The 22,591-nt window shown below is 41.6% G+C and overlaps 1 protein-coding gene across 1 annotated transcript in view; it reads right to left on the reverse strand.

The window, feature by feature from the left end:
• Positions 1-22,591, reverse strand: part of LOC124594023 (follistatin-related protein 5-like) — a 227,429-nt gene that overhangs the window by 67,472 nt on the left and 137,366 nt on the right. Inside the window, exon 8 of the mRNA XM_047132378.1 lies at positions 13,715-13,836. Coding sequence (XP_046988334.1) covers positions 13,715-13,836 — 122 coding nt within the window. The remainder of the gene's footprint in view (positions 1-13,714; positions 13,837-22,591) is intronic.

Here is a 22,591-nt window from a genome sequence, read left to right on the forward strand (position 1 = left end):
ACGTCAATCTGTTGTAACATCATGGAAAAAGTTTCATGCTCGAGAACTATGAAATATTTCCAGGACGAAAATCTCCTCTATTAAAATCATCATGGATTCCGAAGACAGAGACATAGTGAAACTCTGTATACAACGGCGCTTACATTGATGCCGTGATCGTTGACTTCAGGAAAGCATTCGACACCGTCGGGAATTGCTGTTTGGTGAAAAAATACGAGCTTATCGAGTATCGAACCAGATTTGGAAGTGGAGACTTCCTCGCAGACAGGATTCAACACGTCGCTCTTAACAGAAGAAATTCGCCAAATTTAAAGGTAATTTACGGAGTACACCAAGTAAATGAGACATTGCCGTTACTTTTTACAATGTATATAAATTATCTAGTAGAAAGCGTCGGTAGCCGTTTAAGACTGTTCACAGACGACAGGGTTGTCTACAAGAAATTATCAAAACCGGAAGACTGTACCGGTTTGCAGCATCACCTTCACAGGACTGATGAATGGTACAGGCTCTCTGACTGTTGACCCTGAAGGTAAATAAATGTAAGGCATATATAGGAAAAGAAATCCATTACTGTACAATTACGGAAACACTATATACCATAATATATCTAGGAGTCACTATCCAGAGCGACCTTGAGCAGAATGACCGCATAAAACAAATAGTAGGAAAAGCAGATGCTAGACTGATATTCACAGGAAGAACCTTAGGGAAGTGTAACTTATCCTCGAACGGAGTAGTTAACAAAGCGTTTATTGGACCGCTTCTTGAATATTGGTCATAAGTATGGGATCTCCACCAGGTGGGACCAATAAAAGACATAGAGAAGATCAAATGTAAAGCGGCGTGGTTCGTCACGGGATCGTTTATTCAGCGTGAAAGCGATACAGAGACGCTCAACAAACTCCAGTAGGGAACGGTACAAGAATGGCATTGTGTATCAAAAGAGGTTTACTACTCGAATTTCAAGAGACCACTTTCCGTGAAGAGTCGGACAACACATTACTTCCTCCCACTTGTATCTCGGATAATGGGGACAACAAGGAAGTTCGAGACATTAGAGCTAATATAGAGGCTTACCGACAATCAATCTTGCCACGCGCCAATTGCGAATGGAGCAGGGAAGGAGTGACGAGACAGTGGTATTACAAGAACCTTCTGACACACACCTTCAGGACTATTAATGTAGATGATGTTTAAGTAAACTGTGGAAGTTTAAAATGGAATGTTCCGTGGAAACATGCTTCGGCGAATGAGAACAGAGGGAGAGCAATAACAAAAAGATCTATGGCTCGCGGAAGGCAATGTCATCCCACCAGACTGGAGGATTGCCTCCCATTCGGCGCAGTCTGGCCCACATTCGTTCGTTGTAGCACACGTTTGGTACATACACTTAACTCCTCGTAGAGGCTTACATATATTTAAGGTATACCACGTTGCCTCACAGCTTGTTGTCTTTTGCCGCTCGTACTGTGAGTATTGCGATTTGCACCAATGTATGTTGCCTACCATTCAGCGATGCAGACAGTTTTTTTATCAAAGGAGATACATTCCAGAGCCATCAGTGGAGACTTCAGAGCAGCGTACAAAGGAAAAGTCCCTTGTGAAACTTCCTGGTATAATGCAAGTAAGGTATGTTGGAGTGGGAAATGGAATACCTATACCCTTTTTGTTTATTTTTTTAGTCATCAGTCTTCTGACTGGTTTGATACAGCCAGCCACGAATCCACGAATTCCTCTCCTGTGCCACCCTCTTCGTTTCAGAGTAGCACTTGCAACCTATTTGCTGGATATATTCCAGTCTCTGCCTTCCTCTACAGTTTTTGCCCCCCTCTAGTACCATGGAAGTCATTCCCTCATGTCTTAACAGGTGTCCTATCATTCTGTCCCTTCTCCTTATCAGTGTTTTCCACGTATTCCTTTCCTCTCTGATTCTGCGTAGAACCTCGTCATTCCTTCCTTATCAGTCCACCAAATTTTAAACATTACTCTGTAGCACCTTATATCAAATATATCAAATGCTTCGATTCTCTCCTGTTCCGGTTTTCCCACAGTTCATGTTTCACTACCAGACACGCTGTACTCCAGACGTACATTCTCAGAAATTTCTTCCTTAATTTAAGGCCGATATTTGATATTACTAGACTTCTCTTGGCCAGGAACGCCTTTTTTGTCATAGCTAGTCTGCTTCTGATGTCCTCCTTACTCCGTCCGTCATTGGTTATTTTACTGCCTAGGTAGCAGAATTCCTTAACTTCATCTACTTCGTGACCATCAATCCTGATGTTTAGTTTTTCGCTGTTTTCATTTCTACTATTTCTTATTGCCTCCGTGTTTCTTCGATTTACTCACACCCCATACTGTGTACTCACTAGACTGTTCATTCCGTACAGCAGATCATATAATTCATCTTCTCTTTCACTCAGGATAGCAATGTCATCACCTAATCGTATCAATGATATCCCTTCACCTTGAGATTTAATTCCACTCCTGAACTTTTCTTTTGTTTCCATTATTGCTTCCTCAATGTACAGATTGAACAGAAGGGGCGAAAGTCTACATCCTTGCCTTACACCCTTTTTAATACGAGCACTTCATTGTTGATCGTCCACTCTTAATATTCCCTCTTGGCTGTTGTACATATTGTGTACAACCTGTCTCTCCCTATAGCTTACCCTACTTTTTACAGAATTTCGAACATCTTGCACCATTTTATATTGTCGAGCGCTTTTTCCAGGTCGACAAGTCCTATGAACGTGTCTTGATTTTTCTTTATTCTTGCTTCCATTATTAACCGCAACTTCAGAATTGCTTCTCTCGTGCCTTTACCTTTCCTAAAGCCGAGCTGATCGCCATCTAAGGCATCCTCAATTTTCTTTTCAATTCTTCCGTATATTATTCTTGTCATCAACTTGGATGCATGAGCTGTTAAGCTGACTGTGCAATAAATCTCACATTTGTCAGCTCTTGCAGTCTTGGGAATTCTGTGGATAATATTTTTCCGAAAGTCAGATGGTATGTCGCCAGACTCATACAGTCTACACATCAAGGTGAATAGCCGTTTTGTTGCCACTTTGTCCAATGATTTTAGAAATTCTGAAGGAATGTTGTCTATCCCTTCTGCCTTATTTGATCTTAAGTCTTCCAAAACTCTTTTAAATTCTGATTCTAACACGGGATCCTCCATCCCTTATAAACCTACTACTACCTCTTCTTCTACATCAGACAATTCATCCCCCTCAGAGATGCTTTCGGTGTAATTCTTGCCGCCTTTCCGCTCACTCATCTGCATTTAACAGTGGTATTTTCATTACACTCTTAATGTTACAGCCTTGCTCTTAATTTCACGGAATATTGTTTTGTCTTTTCTATATGATGAGTCACACCTTCCGACAATCACTTTATTTTCGATTTCTTCACATTTTTCATGTAGCCGTTTCGTCTTAGTTTCTATTCACTTCCTATTCATTTTATTCCTCAACGACTTGTATTTCTGTCTGTCAGAATTTCCCTTAACATTTTTGTACTTCTTTCTTCAATCGACCGAAGATTTCTTTGCAGTTACCTTCTTTGTACCTATGTTTTTCTTTCCAACTTCAGTGATTTTTAGAATTGTCCATACTACTGCAACTGTACTACCTACTGAGCTATTCCTTATTACACTGTCTATAACCTTAGAGATTTTCAAGTTTATCTCTTCGCTCCTTAGTACTTCTGCATCCCACTTCTTTGCGTATTGATTCTTCCTGATTAATCTCTTGAATTTCAACCTACTCTTCATCATACATTGTGATATCAGTCTGTATCTGTTTCTGATTACGACTTACAATCCAGTATCTTATCGTGATGTTATCTAACTGAAATCTTACCGTGTCTCCCGGCCTTTCCCAAGTACACCACCTCCTCTTGCAATTCTTGAAGAGAGTATTCCCTATTCCAGTCCCTCATGGCTATTAGATTTTCGTCTCCTCTTACCTACTGAATTACCCACTCAATATCATCATATACTTCCTCACCTCTTCATCTTTAGCTTCCATCGGCGTCTATACCTGCCTATCGTTGTAGCTGCTGTTTTGCAACCGACTCTGATGAGAACAACTGTGTCACTGAATTGTTCACAGTAACACACTTTCTGCCCTACCTTTTCATTCATAACAAATTCTACTCCCATTATATATTTTACTTCTGCTGTTGATATTACCAAATGGTCGTCTGACCAGAAATACTGGTCTTTTTTTTTTCATTTCGCTTCGCTGACCCCCACTATTTCTAGATTAAGCCTTAGCATTTCCCTTTCAAGCCTCCCAACCACATTCAGGCTTCTGATATTCGACGCCCCGACTCGTAGAACGTTATCCTTTCGTTGGTTATTCAATCTTTTGTCATGGACACCTCTCGACTGACAGTTCCCACCCAAAGATCCGAATCGGGGACTATTCCGGAATCTTTTGCCAACGGAGAGATCATCGTGACACTTTTTCAGTTACAGGCCACATGTCTTGTGAATACACATTATGTGTCTTTAATGCAGTGGTTTGTATTGCCTTCTCCATCCTCATGCCGTTGACCATTCGTAATTCTTCTTCCTTTAGGGTCAGTTTCCCACCCCAGGGGCAAGACATTTCCCTGAACATGTGTCCGCTCCTCCGCCCTCTTTGACAGTGCAAATGAGGATGAATTCTTACGCCGGAAGTATCGGCCAACAATGCTTATGAAACTTCCTGGCACATAAACTATGTGCCGGATCGAGACTCGAACTCTGGAACTTTCCTTTTCGCGGGCTAGTGCTCCACCGTCTGAGCTACCCAAGCACGACTCACGCCCCTTCTTCACAGCCCTAATTCTGCCAGTATCTCGTCTCCTACCTTCCAAACTTCACAGAAGCTCTTCTGCGAACCTAGCAGAACTAGCATTCCTGGAAGAAAGGATATTGCGGAAGCATGGGTTTGCCACAGCCTGGGGGATGTTTCCAGAATGAGATTTTCACTCTGCTCTTCTGTCTCCGCAATATCCTTTCTTCCAGGAGTGCTAGTTCTGCTAGGTTCGCAGATGAGGTTGGAAGGTAGGAGACAAGATACTGGCAGAAGTACAGCTGTGAAGAGGGGACGTGAGTCGTGCTTAGGTAGCTCAGACGGTAGAGCAGTAGCCCGCGAAAGGCAAGGTCCCGAGTTCGAGTCTTGGTCCGGCACACAATTTTTATGTGCCAGGAAATTTCATATCAGCGCACACTCCGCTGCAGAGTGAAAATCTCATTCTGGCACTAATGCTTGTTTTTAATCAAAGTGTAAGCGATGGCGGAGTCGGAACAAGGGACCGAGGACGTTTTGATTACCAATCAAAGACTGCTGCTAAACCGCGGGTGCATGCTCGAATGTGCTACCCCTAGAGCACGGCTGAAGGATAATTATCTAGCAATAAATACTAGATGATCCAATAAGCAAAGCACAAGGCCTGGCATGTTGCCTCGGGACATTCTGTACACCGTTGATTTCTAGATGTTGCTCCGCTGGTGTTTCCCTTCACAGAAAGGCACTGAGTCGTTTGGCGAAGTTATGGTGGCGTTATATTTAGAGAAGAGGGCAGATTATCTTGCCGAGTGATTCATGTCGTCGTTTCATATGGTGCAGCCCTAGAAAACGCAAGAACATTGACACTAGAATGAAAAGATCTGAATTCCTTCAGGCAAATGACGAGGTGGTTCCTTTCAAAGAGCACGGCCGATTTCCTTCCACATCCTTCTCTAATCCGATGGGACCTATGACTTCGCTGTTTGGCACCCTCCACCAAATCAGTGAAATCTCGTCAGGGACTCATGACTATCCTGCACCAATCTCTTCTCTGAGAGTAGTAGTTGCAATCTACGTCCTCACGTACTTGCTGGATGTATTGCGATGGCTGTCTTCCTCTACAGTTTCTACCCGCTACAGCCTCCTCTAGTAGCATGGAAGCTATGCCCTGATGTCTTATCGGATGTCCTGTCATCCTGTCTCTTCTTCTTGTATAATATGCTATTCTTCTTGTATCATAAAGTCCGTCCTCGCGAGTTCTGCCGAATATTCCTCACCTAATCTATACACTTAATTTTCGACATTTTTCCCTAGCGCCACATCTCAAATGCTTCGATTCTCTTCCGATTCGGTTTTCCAACAGTTCATGTTTCATCCCATATAATGCTGCGTTCCGTTCGTAGATTGTCAGAAATTTCTTCCTCACTCAATACTTAAAGTCGGACACCAGGAAAGGAATGACTTTATTGCTCATTTGATGCGTTTCGGAATTTATCTGTCATCAGATATCCAGAAGTGACAACTGAATTTAAATACAGCGTTTCCAGTTGAACGTGAAACAAAAATTTCATCAATAGTCTACGAATGCTACAGTGGATTATTATAATGATAGTGGCCTCTCTCCTGCATGACTTAACGTCATATTTGTATAAAAATACTAAATTCTCCTTTGAAAATGGCAAAAGGCTGAAATATCCTTCGTCGATTTCATAAGTAACTGATTTTAACTTATGGAATTATGAATGAATCTTTTTAAATGTAACAGGCGAACCTAATCAAGGAAAATTGGCCTTAAATATACTTTTGTTCCAGTCTTGATATATAGCATTCATCATGTTCAGGTGTCCCTCTGATCTACATCAGTTTTATAATACAGGGAATGATGCTACAGATCGTTCACCACATGCTGAAATAAGTAGACTGACATCAGACATTATTTAGTTGTCTGTGCAGCTCGACGCTTTTGTGTGTGCTATAGGTTTTCCTCGTGGTCTGTTTGCAAAAGTGAGTGTTTTAGGCCGTTCCTCTGACGCAGAGCTATAACGCTGGCCGTGTGTCCCTCTGGGAAGGCGACGCCATATATTCTGCAGGCGCGGCGTCAGCAGCCAGCGACGGCGCCGGCGCCGGGGCTGCTGCCTTACTGTGCCCTGGGGACGCGTCCTAATCGAAAATCTACGGCCTAATTTCGTGACTTGCCTCGGGTCGTAAGCGAACAGTGTAAACTTAGATGGCGTCGCCACTCTTGTCTCACCGTAATTACCGTGGGTGGATACTGATCAAAATTTAATGGAATTGAAGGTCCTGGCTTTAGTTAGTCTAAGTTGACAAACAGAAGCTAAAAAAGCCAAGAGTACGTAAACATCGGGGAAAAATAAGAACACCAAGTGATAATAAATCGAGTGCACATTAATATTTTAGCTACCCCGGTGGGTAGCTAGGCTTTTCGTTTGTGCCTATGCTCGAATAGTCGGCATAGGAAACAAACATCATTTAATATTAAATAGTACGAGTGCATGGGAATTAAATGCAGAAATCCACCTCAGCTCTTTCCTGCAACGAATTTTTGACAATAAACAGTAAGTGACTGTTACAAAGTACTTCACTGTACTACTGCCGTAAGATGGGGAAATATCGGATAAAGGGGTAATTTCGGACGGGTAACAGCATACTTATGTTTTTACGTTGGTATCACTGAATGCAAGCTTTTATTTCACCCGCGCGTTTTGCTGTGTACACCTTACATATTGTCAAGCGTTTACGAGCACACATCACTGCAGTTGTACGTTGAAATAGTAGTGTATAGCGGGTTACAGTGCAGTGTACAATTGTTGCTAGTCATCTTTATACGAAAACTTTCGTTATTGTACAAGAAGAGAAGAAACTGGTAAGCTTAATTTGCTTATTGTTTACTTATTTAAATCTTAAGAAGGAAATGTGGGCCGGCCGGTGTGGCCGAGCGGTTCTAGGCGCTTCAGTCGCAGGTTCGAATCCTGCCTCGGGCATGGATGTGTGTGATGTCCTTAGGTTAGTTAGGTTTAAGTAGTTCTAAGTTCTAGGGCACTGATGACCTCAGCTGTTAAGTCCCATAGTGCTCAGAGCCATTTGAACCATTTTTGAAGGAAATGTGAATACAGTTTATCTCCACATCTCACTTCCGTTAATGTCTAGTGAACTACTTACAGTAACTACACACGTTGATGTAATATCGGACAATGCCGGGTACTTACAAAAGGAGGCTTGGTGCTCTTCCGAGGTGCAATTACGATCCTGAAAAATCTTGAAAAAGTGCTTGTTGCTATAACATCGGGAAAACTATGGTACAGAAAAACGTCAAGAAAATTCAAAGTACCACGTTCAACGTTAGAGAATAAAGTTAAAAAATACAAACCCTCTAGTAATTCTGTCTTAAGTACCATGAAGATAGCACACTTGTCCGTGGTATTTTAAGGGCTACACGCTGGGGTTTTCCTTTTACCTCTGATGATGTTAGGTACATAGTGAAAAGATGTCTTGATAAATATGGAGGAAGGGAAAAACGCTTTCCTTGTAACATGCCAGGGACTGAGTGGTCGCGTTCATTCTCACAGCTTCACTCTGCCATATTAAGCATCCGGCTATCTGAGAACATTAAAAGGGAACGTGCTGAAGTGAGTTATGAGACAGTGAAACCATATTTCCAGAATGCCGGTGAAAAAATGGAAAATATCGATCCCAAAAATGTAATCAGTTATGAAGAGATCAATCTGTATGAGGACCCTGACAGGAATTATGTGATAGTTAGGAGGGGAAGAAAACATTCTGAAAGGATTTTAGGTTCTTTTAAAGTTAGTTTTTCACTAATGATGGCTGCCACTGGGGACGGAAAATTGTTACCTCCCTTTGTGGTCTAGAAATCGGAGCATTTATGGGACACATGACAAGAAGGAGGTCCAAAAGGATTCCACTATAGCCGCAATAAATGTGTATGGTCTGATCTGTCTACTTTTGAAGACTGGTGTATTGCTATTCCGCTGCCTTAACTGAAATCAAAGGAGGGGCAGAAAGTTATGATAGGAGATAACCTTTCAAGTCACATTTCGCTGCGAGTATTTGATGAATGTGGGAAGAATAAAATGTCTTTTATTTTATTGCCACCAAACAGTACTCATATTTTACAGCCATTAAACGTAGATTTCTTCAGACCTTTAAAAGCTGCTTAACGGGCAGTGCTTACGCAATGTAAGAAAAGCTCCGGCGTGGGCCAATATCGAAATACGCTTCCCCCTCATTTTTGCAGGAAACGCTCAAAAGAGTATCTGCAACTGAAGAAGACAAAATAAGAAGTGCATTCCGTGCAGTGCGATTAATTTCGTTTGAGACTGAAAGAGTCCTCAAAAAATTACCTGATGGAGATAATTGTCAAAAGAATTTCTTCGGAAGAATAGTCTTCGAGCTTTGAATATATGCTGCAGAATGTTCGCTATGGAATGAAAAGCAGCACAAGTGTCCAACAAAAGAAAAATTAGATGTTGCCCCAAGGAAATACATTTTAGGCACCGATATGAGATAATGATGACTCGGTGTCTGAGTCGCTTGTGAATAATGATGCAATACCCACTGGTGACGAAAGTAGCAGAGCAGAGGAAGCACTTGTGGAAGCGCAGGCTTTTGCTCTTGTGGATTATCCACACGTGATTTTGGGGGGCGGGGGGGGGGGGGGGGGGGGGGGGGGGGAGAGCAGTTTGTAACAATCGCAACAGAAGTGGGCGCAAAAGAAGGGGAAGTCAGATCTCTGCGTCCATATCAAGGCAGCAAACCTGTGTTTATTTCTCCTGCCATTCCCGACGATGATACTGCACACAAAGGCCAAATTGTAAGAGTGTTGCCGACTCCAAGAGAAGAGAAGGGAAAGTTTTCTTTCACTGAGAACATATTTTAGATTATTATTGATTTGTTGTACGAGTAAATTGTCTTTATTAATGAAATATTTTGTAAGTATGTCTGGGAAAGTTTTCTAAATATGTGTCAAATGTTTACTGAAGATGTGTAGAATATTTTGTAACCATCTGCAAAAAAATATTTTCTAAACACATAAAACATGTTTTTAAGAATGGGTATCTTTTAAAAGATAGTCACTATCATAAATGGTCCCATTAGAGTGTAATATGGACCTTGGTGCGCAAAATTCAATGAATGTCCGAAATTATGCCAGCAAAGGGGCAACATCGTACAGTTTTATTTGTTAGATTCAGACAAATTAAAAAATATTTTTTACTAAATTTCTTTGATCATATTATTTTCCATCGTCACCAAAATATCTTCCACTTTTTGTCGCAAGAATTTAATTTTCTTTACGAAGTTACCTTAACGAATATGAAAATTCCATCCGACATTACTCCACCTTACAACAATTCAAAACATTATGGCTTCGTCTCCTCGGAGCATTAACAAAAGTGGTCATTGTGGCTTCAGAGTCTAAATGAAGAACATTTTATGCCCCCTAATTGACCTGTCAACGCAAGCAATAACAAGAGGATATCTGAAGGGGCAGTAGCCCAGAAGCATATCTAGGGACTTCATGACGTACATTACACACATCGCACGCTAACGTCACTGCGCATCTGGAGCCGTGAGCAAAGCGTAATGTACGGGTTTTCTGCAGACACAATTCTGCTGCGACGCGGATAACAAAATTGAAATACACGGGACAGTACGAGTCTTCGGGGCAAAATTGTACCCATACTCACAGTGAAGTTGTGGCGGTATATGGACCAAATGAAATCTCGCAGCCACCCGTAGTGAATTGTGGCAAACAATTTGACCAAGGCAGCACAGACGGAGGTGAGACTGATCCACATATTGCACCATAAGATATCGATCTTTTCGGCAAGCTGAAATGGTGATGAGGACGTTCCAACAGCGATTCTGGAATGGCTACCTGCCTACGGAGTGTATTTCGGCCATCGAGAAATTGAAAGACTGGTAGAGCGTTCCGACCGTTGTTCAGTGACAGGTTGTGACTATACTGAAAATTAGTGTCATGTATCTATGTCACTTAGAGGTGTAGTGCAGCACTGAATGAAATAATTTGTAACCTTACTTTTTGAGTTTGCCTCCGTAGCTTAGTGGACAACATGTCAGGTTGCTATGCGGAGGATCGGGATGTGTTTCCCGCTATTGACAGCGAATTTTCTCTTGATCAGAGGATCGGAATGTGTTTCACCCAACCTCGTGATGCCAATTCAGGAGATACTAGCGTGAGAAGTAGCTGCTCCAAGGCGGGAAAAGCCGGCAGTGGCAGTGAGAGTGGTGTTCTGAGCAATGTACGTCCATACCACATCCGGCTAACTACACGGCGGTCGGTAGGTCCCGATTGGGTCGTCTGTGGCAAAACATGGTGCTTTGCTCTTTTCTTATCTTTTACAATCTCTTCTTATACTATTGAGATCCGACACCTCCCCAACTAAACAACAGCACGAATACCTTCAACGATAGCCGAAACATTAGCTGTTTTATTTACAGTATGCCCCAGTACCACAACAAAAATACTTTTGTTGAAACTCACTGCAGCCGAGAAAGCCTACTTTTAAACGTTTACTGCGTACCGATACTGGCCTTACCGGATGTTGACTTACTTCACCGTTGCTCACTCGTCTGTGCAAACAGCGCCCACTCTATTGTCCGATCTCAGCTGTGGGTAGTTTCCCATTGCTTAACATAATTAATTTTGGAGGGGTACAAATGTTAGAGGATTATATTTCAAGTCTCACCAAGTACTGTCACCATGGAAATCGTTACTGGCAACTAAAAGAGTATGAATGTCGCCAACAGTATGCTTTTCCGAGAAGAACCCTTTCATTCATCACACCTTCCGCAATTAACACTACGGCTGCTGTTACAATGGCACCGATATTGGTGGATTCCACCGACGACCAACACAGGTGGAAGACAGACGGTCTTTTCAAATCACTACTGCAGTGCGACCAACCTCTATGTCCGAACGTAAAGACTTCGGACGACAGTCGGTGAAATTAGGTTCAGTTTGTTTTTTTCGTTCAAATCGACCGACGTTCCTACACACGAAGTATAGACTGTGAGAAGCTGATACGTTTATTCCAAGAAACGGAATTTGTGGTATATTAAGGATGAAAAATATCATAGTCTGGATATAGTTCGGAATCTATGGACTGAAACTGCAGCTTTATTGGAAACCACGAGTAGGTAAAATCTCTATTGTAAATATTAGGCGTAATTTATAACCTCAATAAACAATTTCTTCGAGTGAGAATGGTGGCGTATCGTATGCTTATACTTACTATAGTGGATCTTTTTGAGCTGTGGTAGGAGGGCAGTAGCTGTCTATCGATCATTAATACTGCTTACTGCCGTTTTTATGCCAGTAGGTTGGTCACTATTATATAAAGTGTTCTGCAAACGTGGTGCTTGTGTTTCCACTTTTCAGTGCAAGGTATTCAGAGTACCTTATTCGAAGATTTTTATTGTGTTTCACACTTTGTTGAATATGAGCCATTGAACGTTAATGGACGTATGTCTGCACAACTTCAAATAAACACAGATCAACGGAGTGTTTATAATCTTGCTTTTTACGGGCAGCGCGAATGGTCTTGGCTGTATGACAGAAATGTTTCTCCCTTAACCTCAAATATTTGAAAAAGTTGTCTGGTTATTCCGATAACTAAGGGCGGAATGATATTTTCTCGTTAATTTGGAGACAGATATAGACATTTGTTACTTTTGGCGTCTCTTAAACAGTAAAAGCAACAATGGATGCAGCACTCGTCTCGAAACAGAGACATCATGGTATCGATCTCATCGTAGGCTAAAATCTAGTATAACTGGGAACTCTCATTGAAGCTATTTTCCCTTTCACGCGGCAAACTGAGATTGAAAATATTTCGCATTACACGCTGTGTTATGTGAAAGATGTCGGATAGGTTTCACTCATTACTAATGTTGCCTATAATTGTTATCTGTATCAGGAAACAAAACAAAATAATAAGTAATAAGGATAACATACGTGGTTTTCCCCCATTGCGTCACATACAGAGCGGGAGTTATGACAGACAGTAGTGACCATTCAACCACGAAACGTACTGAACCACGGTGCTCGAGAGTAAGCTCCATAAGGGACATGCTCAAAAACTATAATTTACAGACAAATATGATGATACATAATTGTAATAAATGAGGTAGGTATTGGAGCAGCAAGTAAGAGGTTTGTACACGATTTTCGTATAAACATTTAAAAAGTAGCTCTAAGCGTCGGATGCATCTCGACTCTATGGTTTTGAGGTTGGCGAAAACTTGTCTGTGGAGAGAAAGTCTAAAGTCACTTCACTCGGCCTCATGTGGCACAGTTAGAATCATCTACATAGTGACGCTTCAAACCCAGCCACCAAGGTGGTATCACATCGAGAGGCATGCATTAGGCTAGGTGTCACTCATTTGTCTATTTTTATGGTTCATATGTGCAATGGTATTGTTTCTCTATTGATAAGGTAGTGGTGATTAAATGACTGCGTTTCGCAATGTGTACTGTCAAATGTAAGGATAACTTACAATATTTTTAATAGACCAAGTTTACTCATTTCTTCATTGTACTGGAAACCAAAAATTGTCATATCATTCTTCGCCGGCGAAAGATTTCGAAAAGAAGCTCCATCTGCCTACTTCATAACTAGCAAAGATTATGAGTTAAGAAAGTAGCACCAGTTTATGTTTGGATTTTCCGTACATGTCCTAAGGAGGCCCCTTAAACGAAGGTAGGATAAAATATTTTCTTCACTCTTCAGTCCCACTTCTCGCCCAGTATTCTATGTTGACTGTGTCAACGAGAGAATGACCAATGCGAAAACTCACAGTCAGTGTTGAACGTTCTCCAGGAAACACGTAACGCACAGGGTTTCAAAATATTAGTGGATACGTACCTGTGTGCCAGGTATGATGTCGCTGCCCCTTATGTGATGGTACAGGCGACAAGCCGTCGGCTCGTACACCGAGATTCCAAAGTCATGGAAAGCGAAGAAGCGCCGCTCCTCCTTCGGTGATGCTGCAACGAAGAACGAGTACCAGAACAGAGAGACAGGCTGTGAATTGCAGGAAAGAACACCAACCCAGAGTCGCCAGTATGTACAGTTAAGCAAGATCTGGTTAGCTCATAGATGCCAAATCAATCTTTTCTTTTTCGGAAGTTATCCTCAAATTCACTGAAATAATCTGAAAACATTTGCTACTGTGCTATTGAAAGTATTGTAGAAATTACTTAAAACTAGGATTTGGAATAGATCTGCTTCTATTTATAGCAAAATCGATTTCAGAAACTTACGCCTTATTTTAAATAGTGTTGACAGTTACTCATCGGCAGTAATTACATTAATTTTAAGATGAAATGTAATATTCCGAAATAAATTATAAAAATTTAACTTAGCATGGTTATTGGATGAACAATTACCACATTCCCTAATCATGAATCACATATTTCCATGATGTTATGAAAAGTGCTAAAACGTGTCAGAAACTCTTTCCTTGACGAAAAATATATCTTAAAGCACTTGTTCCGCCCACAACTCCTTACCGTAAGTTGAAAAAAGGTTTCATTCGATAAGTTCTCTCCCGGATTACCATCTTGTTTGTAAGGTTATCTGATTTTATACGTTGTCATTTGACTGGAGCTGCTACAGTACGTTGCTAAATTAGGTCAAATGGTTTTGATCAGTCAGCCAGTTATGGAGACGAGTGTAATGCGAAATCTAATTTGGTCCTACCGTTGTTAGAATATGATCTAGGACGAGATGCACACCTTAACTAGAGCTTAGTATCACTAGCGTGGGACACAATGTCATTCACTTAGATTCATTGCGACTATTTCTTTCGAAATTGCATACATAACAGAGTGTAGATCAACGGCTTCAGACATTTGACAGACAACTTTTTTTTTTAACCAAAGGGACAATAAGTTAGTGTTCTAACAATTTTATCTCCAGGAACCGTAAAACAGTAAAACAGACATGAAAAAATACCGAAAGTTAAATGTATTTTCATGACAGAGGTACTTTATCATTCAACGTGCATTTGTAAAGATTGTTTCCGTGTTTAGCACAAACTGAACACATTTTTCCTACAAAAACGTAAAAATATTGTCCTCTAATGGAGTAGCCATCAAAATGCATGCGTTCTTACTGGCGACCCTGCCTTATCTATGGAGACCATAAGTGCACTACAGATTACGTAGAATAAAACATTGTGAAATAACAGTACAAGCGGAATCACAGACAGAGAAAAATAGATCAGGTAGAAAAAGACAGATGAAGAGATTAATAGCTACGTAAAGGTATGTGAAACTGGAACTTAAGTAGTAAATTACGGTGAAAGAACAGGGGAACAAAGATTTAGAGAACAAAATGGTTATAATGAGTAAGACGTGCAGTGTTAGCTGTTTTTATGCACTAACCAATTGTCGTCTGCATCCACGAATATGGGAAACCTAGAAAAAAATTAAGCTGTTTCAATATCGGACATATCTTTAGCTCAGAGATGTGCATATTAAATTTATTATCGAAAACGAATGGACAACCATGCAGGAACTTGCTGTTACGAGTTCATTGTGTAGCTGTTTTGTAATTTTAAAACATTTGGAGAAATTATTTACTGAAACTATTCATGAGACTTATTTTCTTTATGTCAGAAGATAATAAAAATAAAATTAAATAATATTTAGTGCAAAGAGAACTTTAAAATATAATATTTGATGAATCCGTTACGAAAATTTTTAATGCCATGCACAAAATATTGTCTTGCTAAAATGTTATATATATGAAGAACTGACGTAAAAGTGTATTACATTGAAATTTAATTATTACTTTTGTCCGCAGGTGCGTGACTCATTGCCATCCTTCATCCAGCTACAATTGTTTGCCATGCTCTCGTGATTATAAAACCATGATTGCAAAATGAAACGCGACCCTCCTACATTATTTGAGGTGTTTCATATTTGCTTTGCTCATAACTAGCGTAGTTCAAACGACTAATTTATTTAGATAAGATTTTTCAAAGATTGTAACTTCCTGTATACATGTGTAAATCGTCTATTTGAAATTAAAAAATTATTTACACTTCAAAAATTAAAATCAGCTACAGAAACTACGTGTTGAAAACAAGTGTATTGGAGACGATGCAAAAGAATAGATTTCCAAGGTGACATTCAGATCACTCTGGCTATAAAAGAAAAAAGGAAACACCGCGATCAGCCACTGAAGAGCACGCGATACTCGACTAAACGTCGTGTCACCCTCAGTCATTCATCATCGGATGCGGTATGGAGGAGCGTGGGGTCAGCACACTGCACTCCCGGCCGCTATCGACGTTTCGACCTTAAGAGTCGCTACCTCTCTATCTGATAGCTGGCATCACGAGCCTGATGCACCGCAGTCCATTCCTCTCACTGAGGTAAAATCGAAAAAACCCTACCAGTACTGGGAATGTAACTCTGTCCCCCTCATGAGGGTCTCTCGTGGTGACACAGCAAAATAAAAGCCCACTATCTCGGCCCACGCGCGCGCCTTCTCAGCATGGTGAATGTTCTGGGCATATTTCTTCATATGTTTGTAAAGGATCATTATTGCCCCTGTTTCCTAATTTAAATGGATTTTTCCTGCCTGTAGGTATTTTTTGTCCTCACATACACAATCAGAAAAAAAGAGAAAGCAGCCACACGAAGGAATTATCCGAACAGGACCTAAATCAGTGGATTTTATGTGCTTGTAAAGACAAACAAGCGATTATAGTTTCAGAGAAATAGGATGATTTATTGAAGAAAAAGAGCTTTTCAAATAGTGCCAGTCTGTAGGGCCCTTATGCAAGCAGTTATTCGGACTGTCATTGTTGGCGTTCGCTGATGTCCTCGTGAGGGATACCGCGCCATATTCTTCCCAACTGGTGTATTAGACGTTTCCAATTGGGAAGAGACCCACCGTACTTTTTGACCAAGGTTTGGCAAGCGTGAAGACAATGAGTAGAAAACCTCGCCATGTGCGGCCGGGCAGTTTGCTTCTGAAACGTGATCCCAGGATGGATCGCGGTGAAGTGGAGCCAAACGGGGCGTCGAATCTCGTCCACGTGCCGCAGTGCTGTGAGTATGCCGAGGATGACGATGTTCTACGCCCCGTTTTGCTGCCCCTCTTGGAACGTCATTCTCGGCTTACATTTCAGCAATATAATGCCCGCTCTCACACTGCGAGAGTCTGTCTTCGTGCTTGCCAAAACATACCTTGGTCAGCAAGGACGCCGGATCTCTCCACAATTGAGAACTTCTGGAGCATCACGGGCAGAGGCCTCCAACCTGCTCGGGATTTTGAAGATCAAACCCGCGAAATGGACAGAATGTGGTACGATATCCCCCAGGAGGAGATTGCGAGCTTTCACAATACAAATCGTGGTGGTGTGGTGGCCCTCAACTACGTACCCTCTGGCTCAAAGTTGAAATATTAAAAGTTTTGGCTGGTTTCGTTGTCTAGGGGCTGGGATACGTAGTTGCCGCATTACAAGCTAAATACTGCTGAGTCTACAGTATACAGTATAAACATATATACATGAAAGGAATGGTTAAATGTTCCTATCACTCCGAAATTGTGAATGTAACGTAGAAATTTATGAAAGAAAGATTGCAATTAAATAAATTCTGCAGGTACTATTTTAACGACTTTAAATGATAAGTACGATAGCAGAAGTACCATTAAGAATGCCCTTCATTACTGTAAAACACTATTGGTGTCGATGGTCCAGCAATTAAATAAAATGTAAGTTGAATAACAGGGAAACAACAGATCCCTACTTCACGTATTTAGTTATGAGCAGCAACATATCTCACGCGATATTCACTTGTAAACGCATACTACTTCTTCACTGCAGAAGCCACGGAAATCTCACAAGTGCACTAGTTGGCACTACGAAATATTTCTATCAGCCACGACCACGCGCAAACTGCTCCACCGTCCTAATCTTTTCTGCGACCGTGCTGCCGCCGTGCCGTACTCTCCAGGACTCTCCGTGTGTCCTGTACGACTGCCCCTCGCGTCGCACCGTCAAGAACTCCCCACCATTCACTTCGTCTCCCCTCCATTCCATTCGCTTCCCTTAGTAACGGACGCTGTGACTGATGATAGCGCTCCCGTCATGTCTCCAAGCCAATGAACACTCACAAACATTTTTAAACACATTCGAAATACTGGATTTACATTTAAATAACTTGAAATTAAATAATTATTCCTACGGCTGGACCATAAACACGCTCTAACACACATTATTAAACACATAAACAGATTAAATAAACATATATCACAGGGATAGAACAGAAGTAAGCTAGTAGCCTAATGTCTCTGTGCTTTCTAAAACAGAGTAAATAATTGACCAATTTCTTCATGAATAGCATATATCGGATATAAACAAAGACATAGATGAAGCGTGCTGCTACCTTTTTTTCGTGTAACTGTGGAGTACTTATGGCCTGACGCTATCGATAGTAGTCGGCCACTTTGACCCCTAATGACTCATGTATTATTCAAGTTAGATGCCTATAATTCATATCAATTTAGGTTTACACTAATAGCTTCCTAAAGACACGTCGAACGACAAAATCGGATAAACCGTTTAGATTTTGGAGATTCGTTGCTGGGTGTTACTTGCGTAATTTACAGTCAGATACTAAACTTTAAACTAATGAAAATATTGAAAATCTGATTACACCATCAGAATCGTCGTGCAAATAATGGTAATGTAAGGGTGGCGCACGAAATGTGTTACCATTTTGTTTTTGAATATGAACTTTATTGTCAATACAATCTGAAAGGAACATATACTACAATGAAGAGCCGTCCATGGAGATTTGTTCTAACTCAGCACATGCTTAATATGTCCATCATTTCGTCTCCAAACTTCCTTCAAACGAACATTGAAATTAGTGATTACCCTACGGCACGTGTCTTCCGTAATTTCACTGCAAGCTTGAAGAATAAGTCTTCTGAGCTCCATTAAATCACGTGGACGTTCCGAGAATTTTTTTCCTTTAGGTACCCCCAAAGAAAAAAGTCACATGGATTGAGGTCTGGACTATTTGGGGGCCAATTTTGTCCGTCATTGAAGCGACCTGGAAACCTGAGTGAAATGATCAGCATGTCGAAATGCTCGTGTAAAAGCTCCAACACAGTGTTTGCAGTATGTGGCATTGCTCCATCTTGCCTGAATCACTGCGTGTTGAAAGGCAAGGCAGTAGCAAGAAGCTGTGGAATGAAGCTATTGCGAAGCATGCTCAAACAACGGTCACTGTTCACAGTTTCTTCAAAGAAAAAAGGTCCAAGAAGTCCGTGACTGGAAATTGCTGCCCACGCTGTAATCCTCGGAGCATAATGTTGTCGTTCATGAAGCACTTGTGGGTTTTCAGTGGCCCAAAAACGTACATTTTGTTTGTTAATCACACTGTCTAAATGAAAATGCGCCTCGTCTGAAAACCAAACGTTGTTGAGAGTTTCTTCCCTATCCTCCGCCCACTGAGCAGACAGTAGTCTGTGCTGCTTGTGTTCTTCAGTGAGCTTCTGCGCACAGGTCATCTTGTATGGGTACGTATGGAGGTCACTTAAGAATGCGTTGAACGGGCGTCTGGATATTCCCAATTGGACTGCTGCCTTTCTACACGATTTCCCGGGGCTTCTCTGTACAGCAACTCGTACCGCTTCGATATTCTCCGGCGAACAAACACGCTTAGGCCGAGGTCGCTTCGCTTCCAATACTGTTCCTTCCTGTACAAATTTATCGTACAACCTGTGAATGGTCTTCTTGCAAGGGAGCCATCGTGTGTTAAACTGTTGTCGAAAACGCCTCTGAGTCACAACAAGGCTTTTCGTTTCACGAAAAAGTAACACAGTGGCCGATCGTTGCCGTGTCGTCTGTCTTCTATTGTGAGCCATTGCTGCTTACTAGTCTCCTAGCGGCAGTATCGTGAATTACACGTCATTTCGTAACTCATTTGTTTTTCCAGGCTCTGCTGGTACTGCTGTAGCGATCCCAGCGTGATATCTAATGCGCGTCGTAAATTGTGAAAGAAACAATTGGTAAATAATTTCGAGCGCCACCCTGTACATGTTTCCATTAGGGGTATCATGATTCATCTGGCTACTATTAATTTCTATACGAACTGTCAAATGTCTGCCATTAAGGTTTCACAAAGTCCGCCATCTTCGGCACTCCCGACATACAAGTGTCTTTCATCGACACAGCGTCACCAAGGAATTCCCAGCCACGCGTTCAGCTAGCAACCACGTGATCCAGTTATTGTGCAATATCAAGCGGTTGCTAACGAGCCGCGGCTTTGACGAGCGTACTTTGCAGCCGCCCCAACTCCTAACATAGAATATTTCCAGGCGCCGCAACTCGCCTGTTACCTCACAAGATACAATAATTTATTCAATCAGTGCCAAGCCGAATAAGTGCTTGCACAAGAGCCACAGGTGGTCCACTGCGTTAATGACTTGCTCAATTTGTAAAGCGCCTCCTCTTGTATAAATAATCCAATTTTTCTGAAACTGTAATCATTTACTTGTCTGTACATGTACACCAAATGTACCGAAATGGTTTTTGTTACCATATCTATTATTTTTTAAACTGGTACACCTGGCTACATGTAAACGCCTATTACCGTCATAAGACTATCGTTTTCATACTGTCACCAAGCGCAACAACACAGTTCCGCAGTAGTCAGCGGCAGACTCACTGCAATCAGATGTGTCACAAAGTAGACTCTAGTAACCCTCTGGTCCTGCTACCATAAAACTCCAAAAGTTTTATATAAATCCATCTAAGTTCAGTCCCTGCTACATTGATGTAGGGATAGAATGCTATAATCGTACCTCGTTTGCAGAAATTGCGTGTCTGGCCGCTTACCAACGGCTCCAACACTCACATTTTTGGGTAATGATAATACTAACACTTTGGTTACAGCCCTCAAAAACTGCCGTAATTCGCCTGCATGTTAATGATTCCGTCGTCTTTTCATCTTCCCGTTCCTCACACTGACATAGTTATCTCAGAACAGCAACAACAAAAAGAAAACAATTTCAGAACTCACTATTCGACGATAACATCGGAACAGAATAAAGAGTCTAAAATTATGAAAGTAAAAGCAGTGAAATTTGGGATTATCGTCTCGTAGACGATAAGGTCATCAGTAACAAGCTGTGAAAGAAGGAAATCGACTGCGTCCCTTTCTTCGTCTACGAGTACATCTAGCTTTGTACTCCGACCCCACCTTATGGTGCGTGGCGTAGCGTACTTTGTGTACCACTGACCACCCTTTCCCGTTCCAGTGTCACGAATGGGCCCCTGCAAGAACGATTATTGGTAGTCTCCGCGTAAGCCCTCAGCTCTCTAATTTTACATTTATTGTCTTTTCGCGAGATGTACATAAGAGGAAGCCAGATATTATTTGACACTTCCAGTAACGTACACTCTCGGAAATTTAACAGTAAATCACAGCGTGACTCAGAACGCCTTTCTTGTCGTGTCTATCAGTGGGTTTACCTGAGCGTCTCCGTGACGTTTCCGCGCTTGCGGCATGAATCAGTAACGGAAACAGCAGCTCTTACTAGAATCTTCTCTATTTCCTCAGGCAGTCTTACCTGGTACCCATTCCAAAGCGAAGATCAATATTCAAGTATTGGTCGAATGAAGTATTGTAAGCTCCCTCCTTTTTGGTGGGACCGTTCCAAAGAAATCATCTCGGTAGTAACCTCAAACGTTGTAGGAAAACCACCGAAAACCTAGATACAGACATGATACAGCCGTGTACCGCAAGTCTCTAGAGGAACGGAAGGTTCCAAAAGATTGGAAAAGAGCACAGGTAGTCCCAGTCTTCAAGAAGGGTCGTCGAGCAGATGCGCAAAACTATAGACCTATATCTCTGACGTCGATCTGTTGTAGAAGCTTAGAACATGTTTTTTGCTCGAGTATCATGTCGTTTTTGGAAACCCAGAATCTACTATGTAGGAATCAACATGGATTCCGGAAACAGCGATCCTGTGAGACACAACTCGCTTTATTTGTTCATGAGACCCAGAAAATTTTAGATACAGGCTCCCAGGTAGATGCTATTTTTCTTGACTTCCGGAAGGCGTTCGATACAGTTCCGCACTGTCGCCTGATAAACAAAGTAAGAGCCTACGGAATATCAGACCAGCTGTGTGGCTGGATTGAAGAGTTTCTAGCAAACAGAACACAGCATGTTGTTATCAATGGAGAGACGTCTACAGAGGTTAAAGTAACCTCCGGCGTGCCACAGGGGAGTGTTATGGGATCATTGCTTTTCACAATACATATAAATGACCTAGTAGATAGTGTCGGAAGTTCCATGCGGCTTCTCGCGGACCATGCTGTAGTACACAGAGAAGTTGCAGCATTAGAAAATTGTAGCGAAATGCAGGAAGATCTGCAGCGGATAGGCACTTGGTGCAGGGAGTGGCAACTGACCCTTAACATAGACAAATGTAATGTATTGCGAATACATAGAAAGAAGGATCCTTTATTGTATGATTATATGATAGCGGAACAAACACTGGTAGCAGTTACTTCTGTAAAATATCTGGGAGTATGCGTGCGGAACGATTTGAAGTGGAAAGATCATATAAGATTAATTGTTGGTAAGGCGGGTACCAGGTTGAGATTCATTGGGAGAGTCCTTAGAAAATGTAGTCCATCAACAAAGGAGGTGGCTTACAAAACACTCGGGCTGACGGAGGAGATAGAGAAGATCCAAAGAAGAG

The sequence above is a fragment of the Schistocerca americana genome, chromosome 1 (genome assembly GCF_021461395.2).
Source record: "Schistocerca americana isolate TAMUIC-IGC-003095 chromosome 1, iqSchAmer2.1, whole genome shotgun sequence".
NCBI lineage: Eukaryota > Metazoa > Arthropoda > Insecta > Orthoptera > Acrididae > Schistocerca > Schistocerca americana.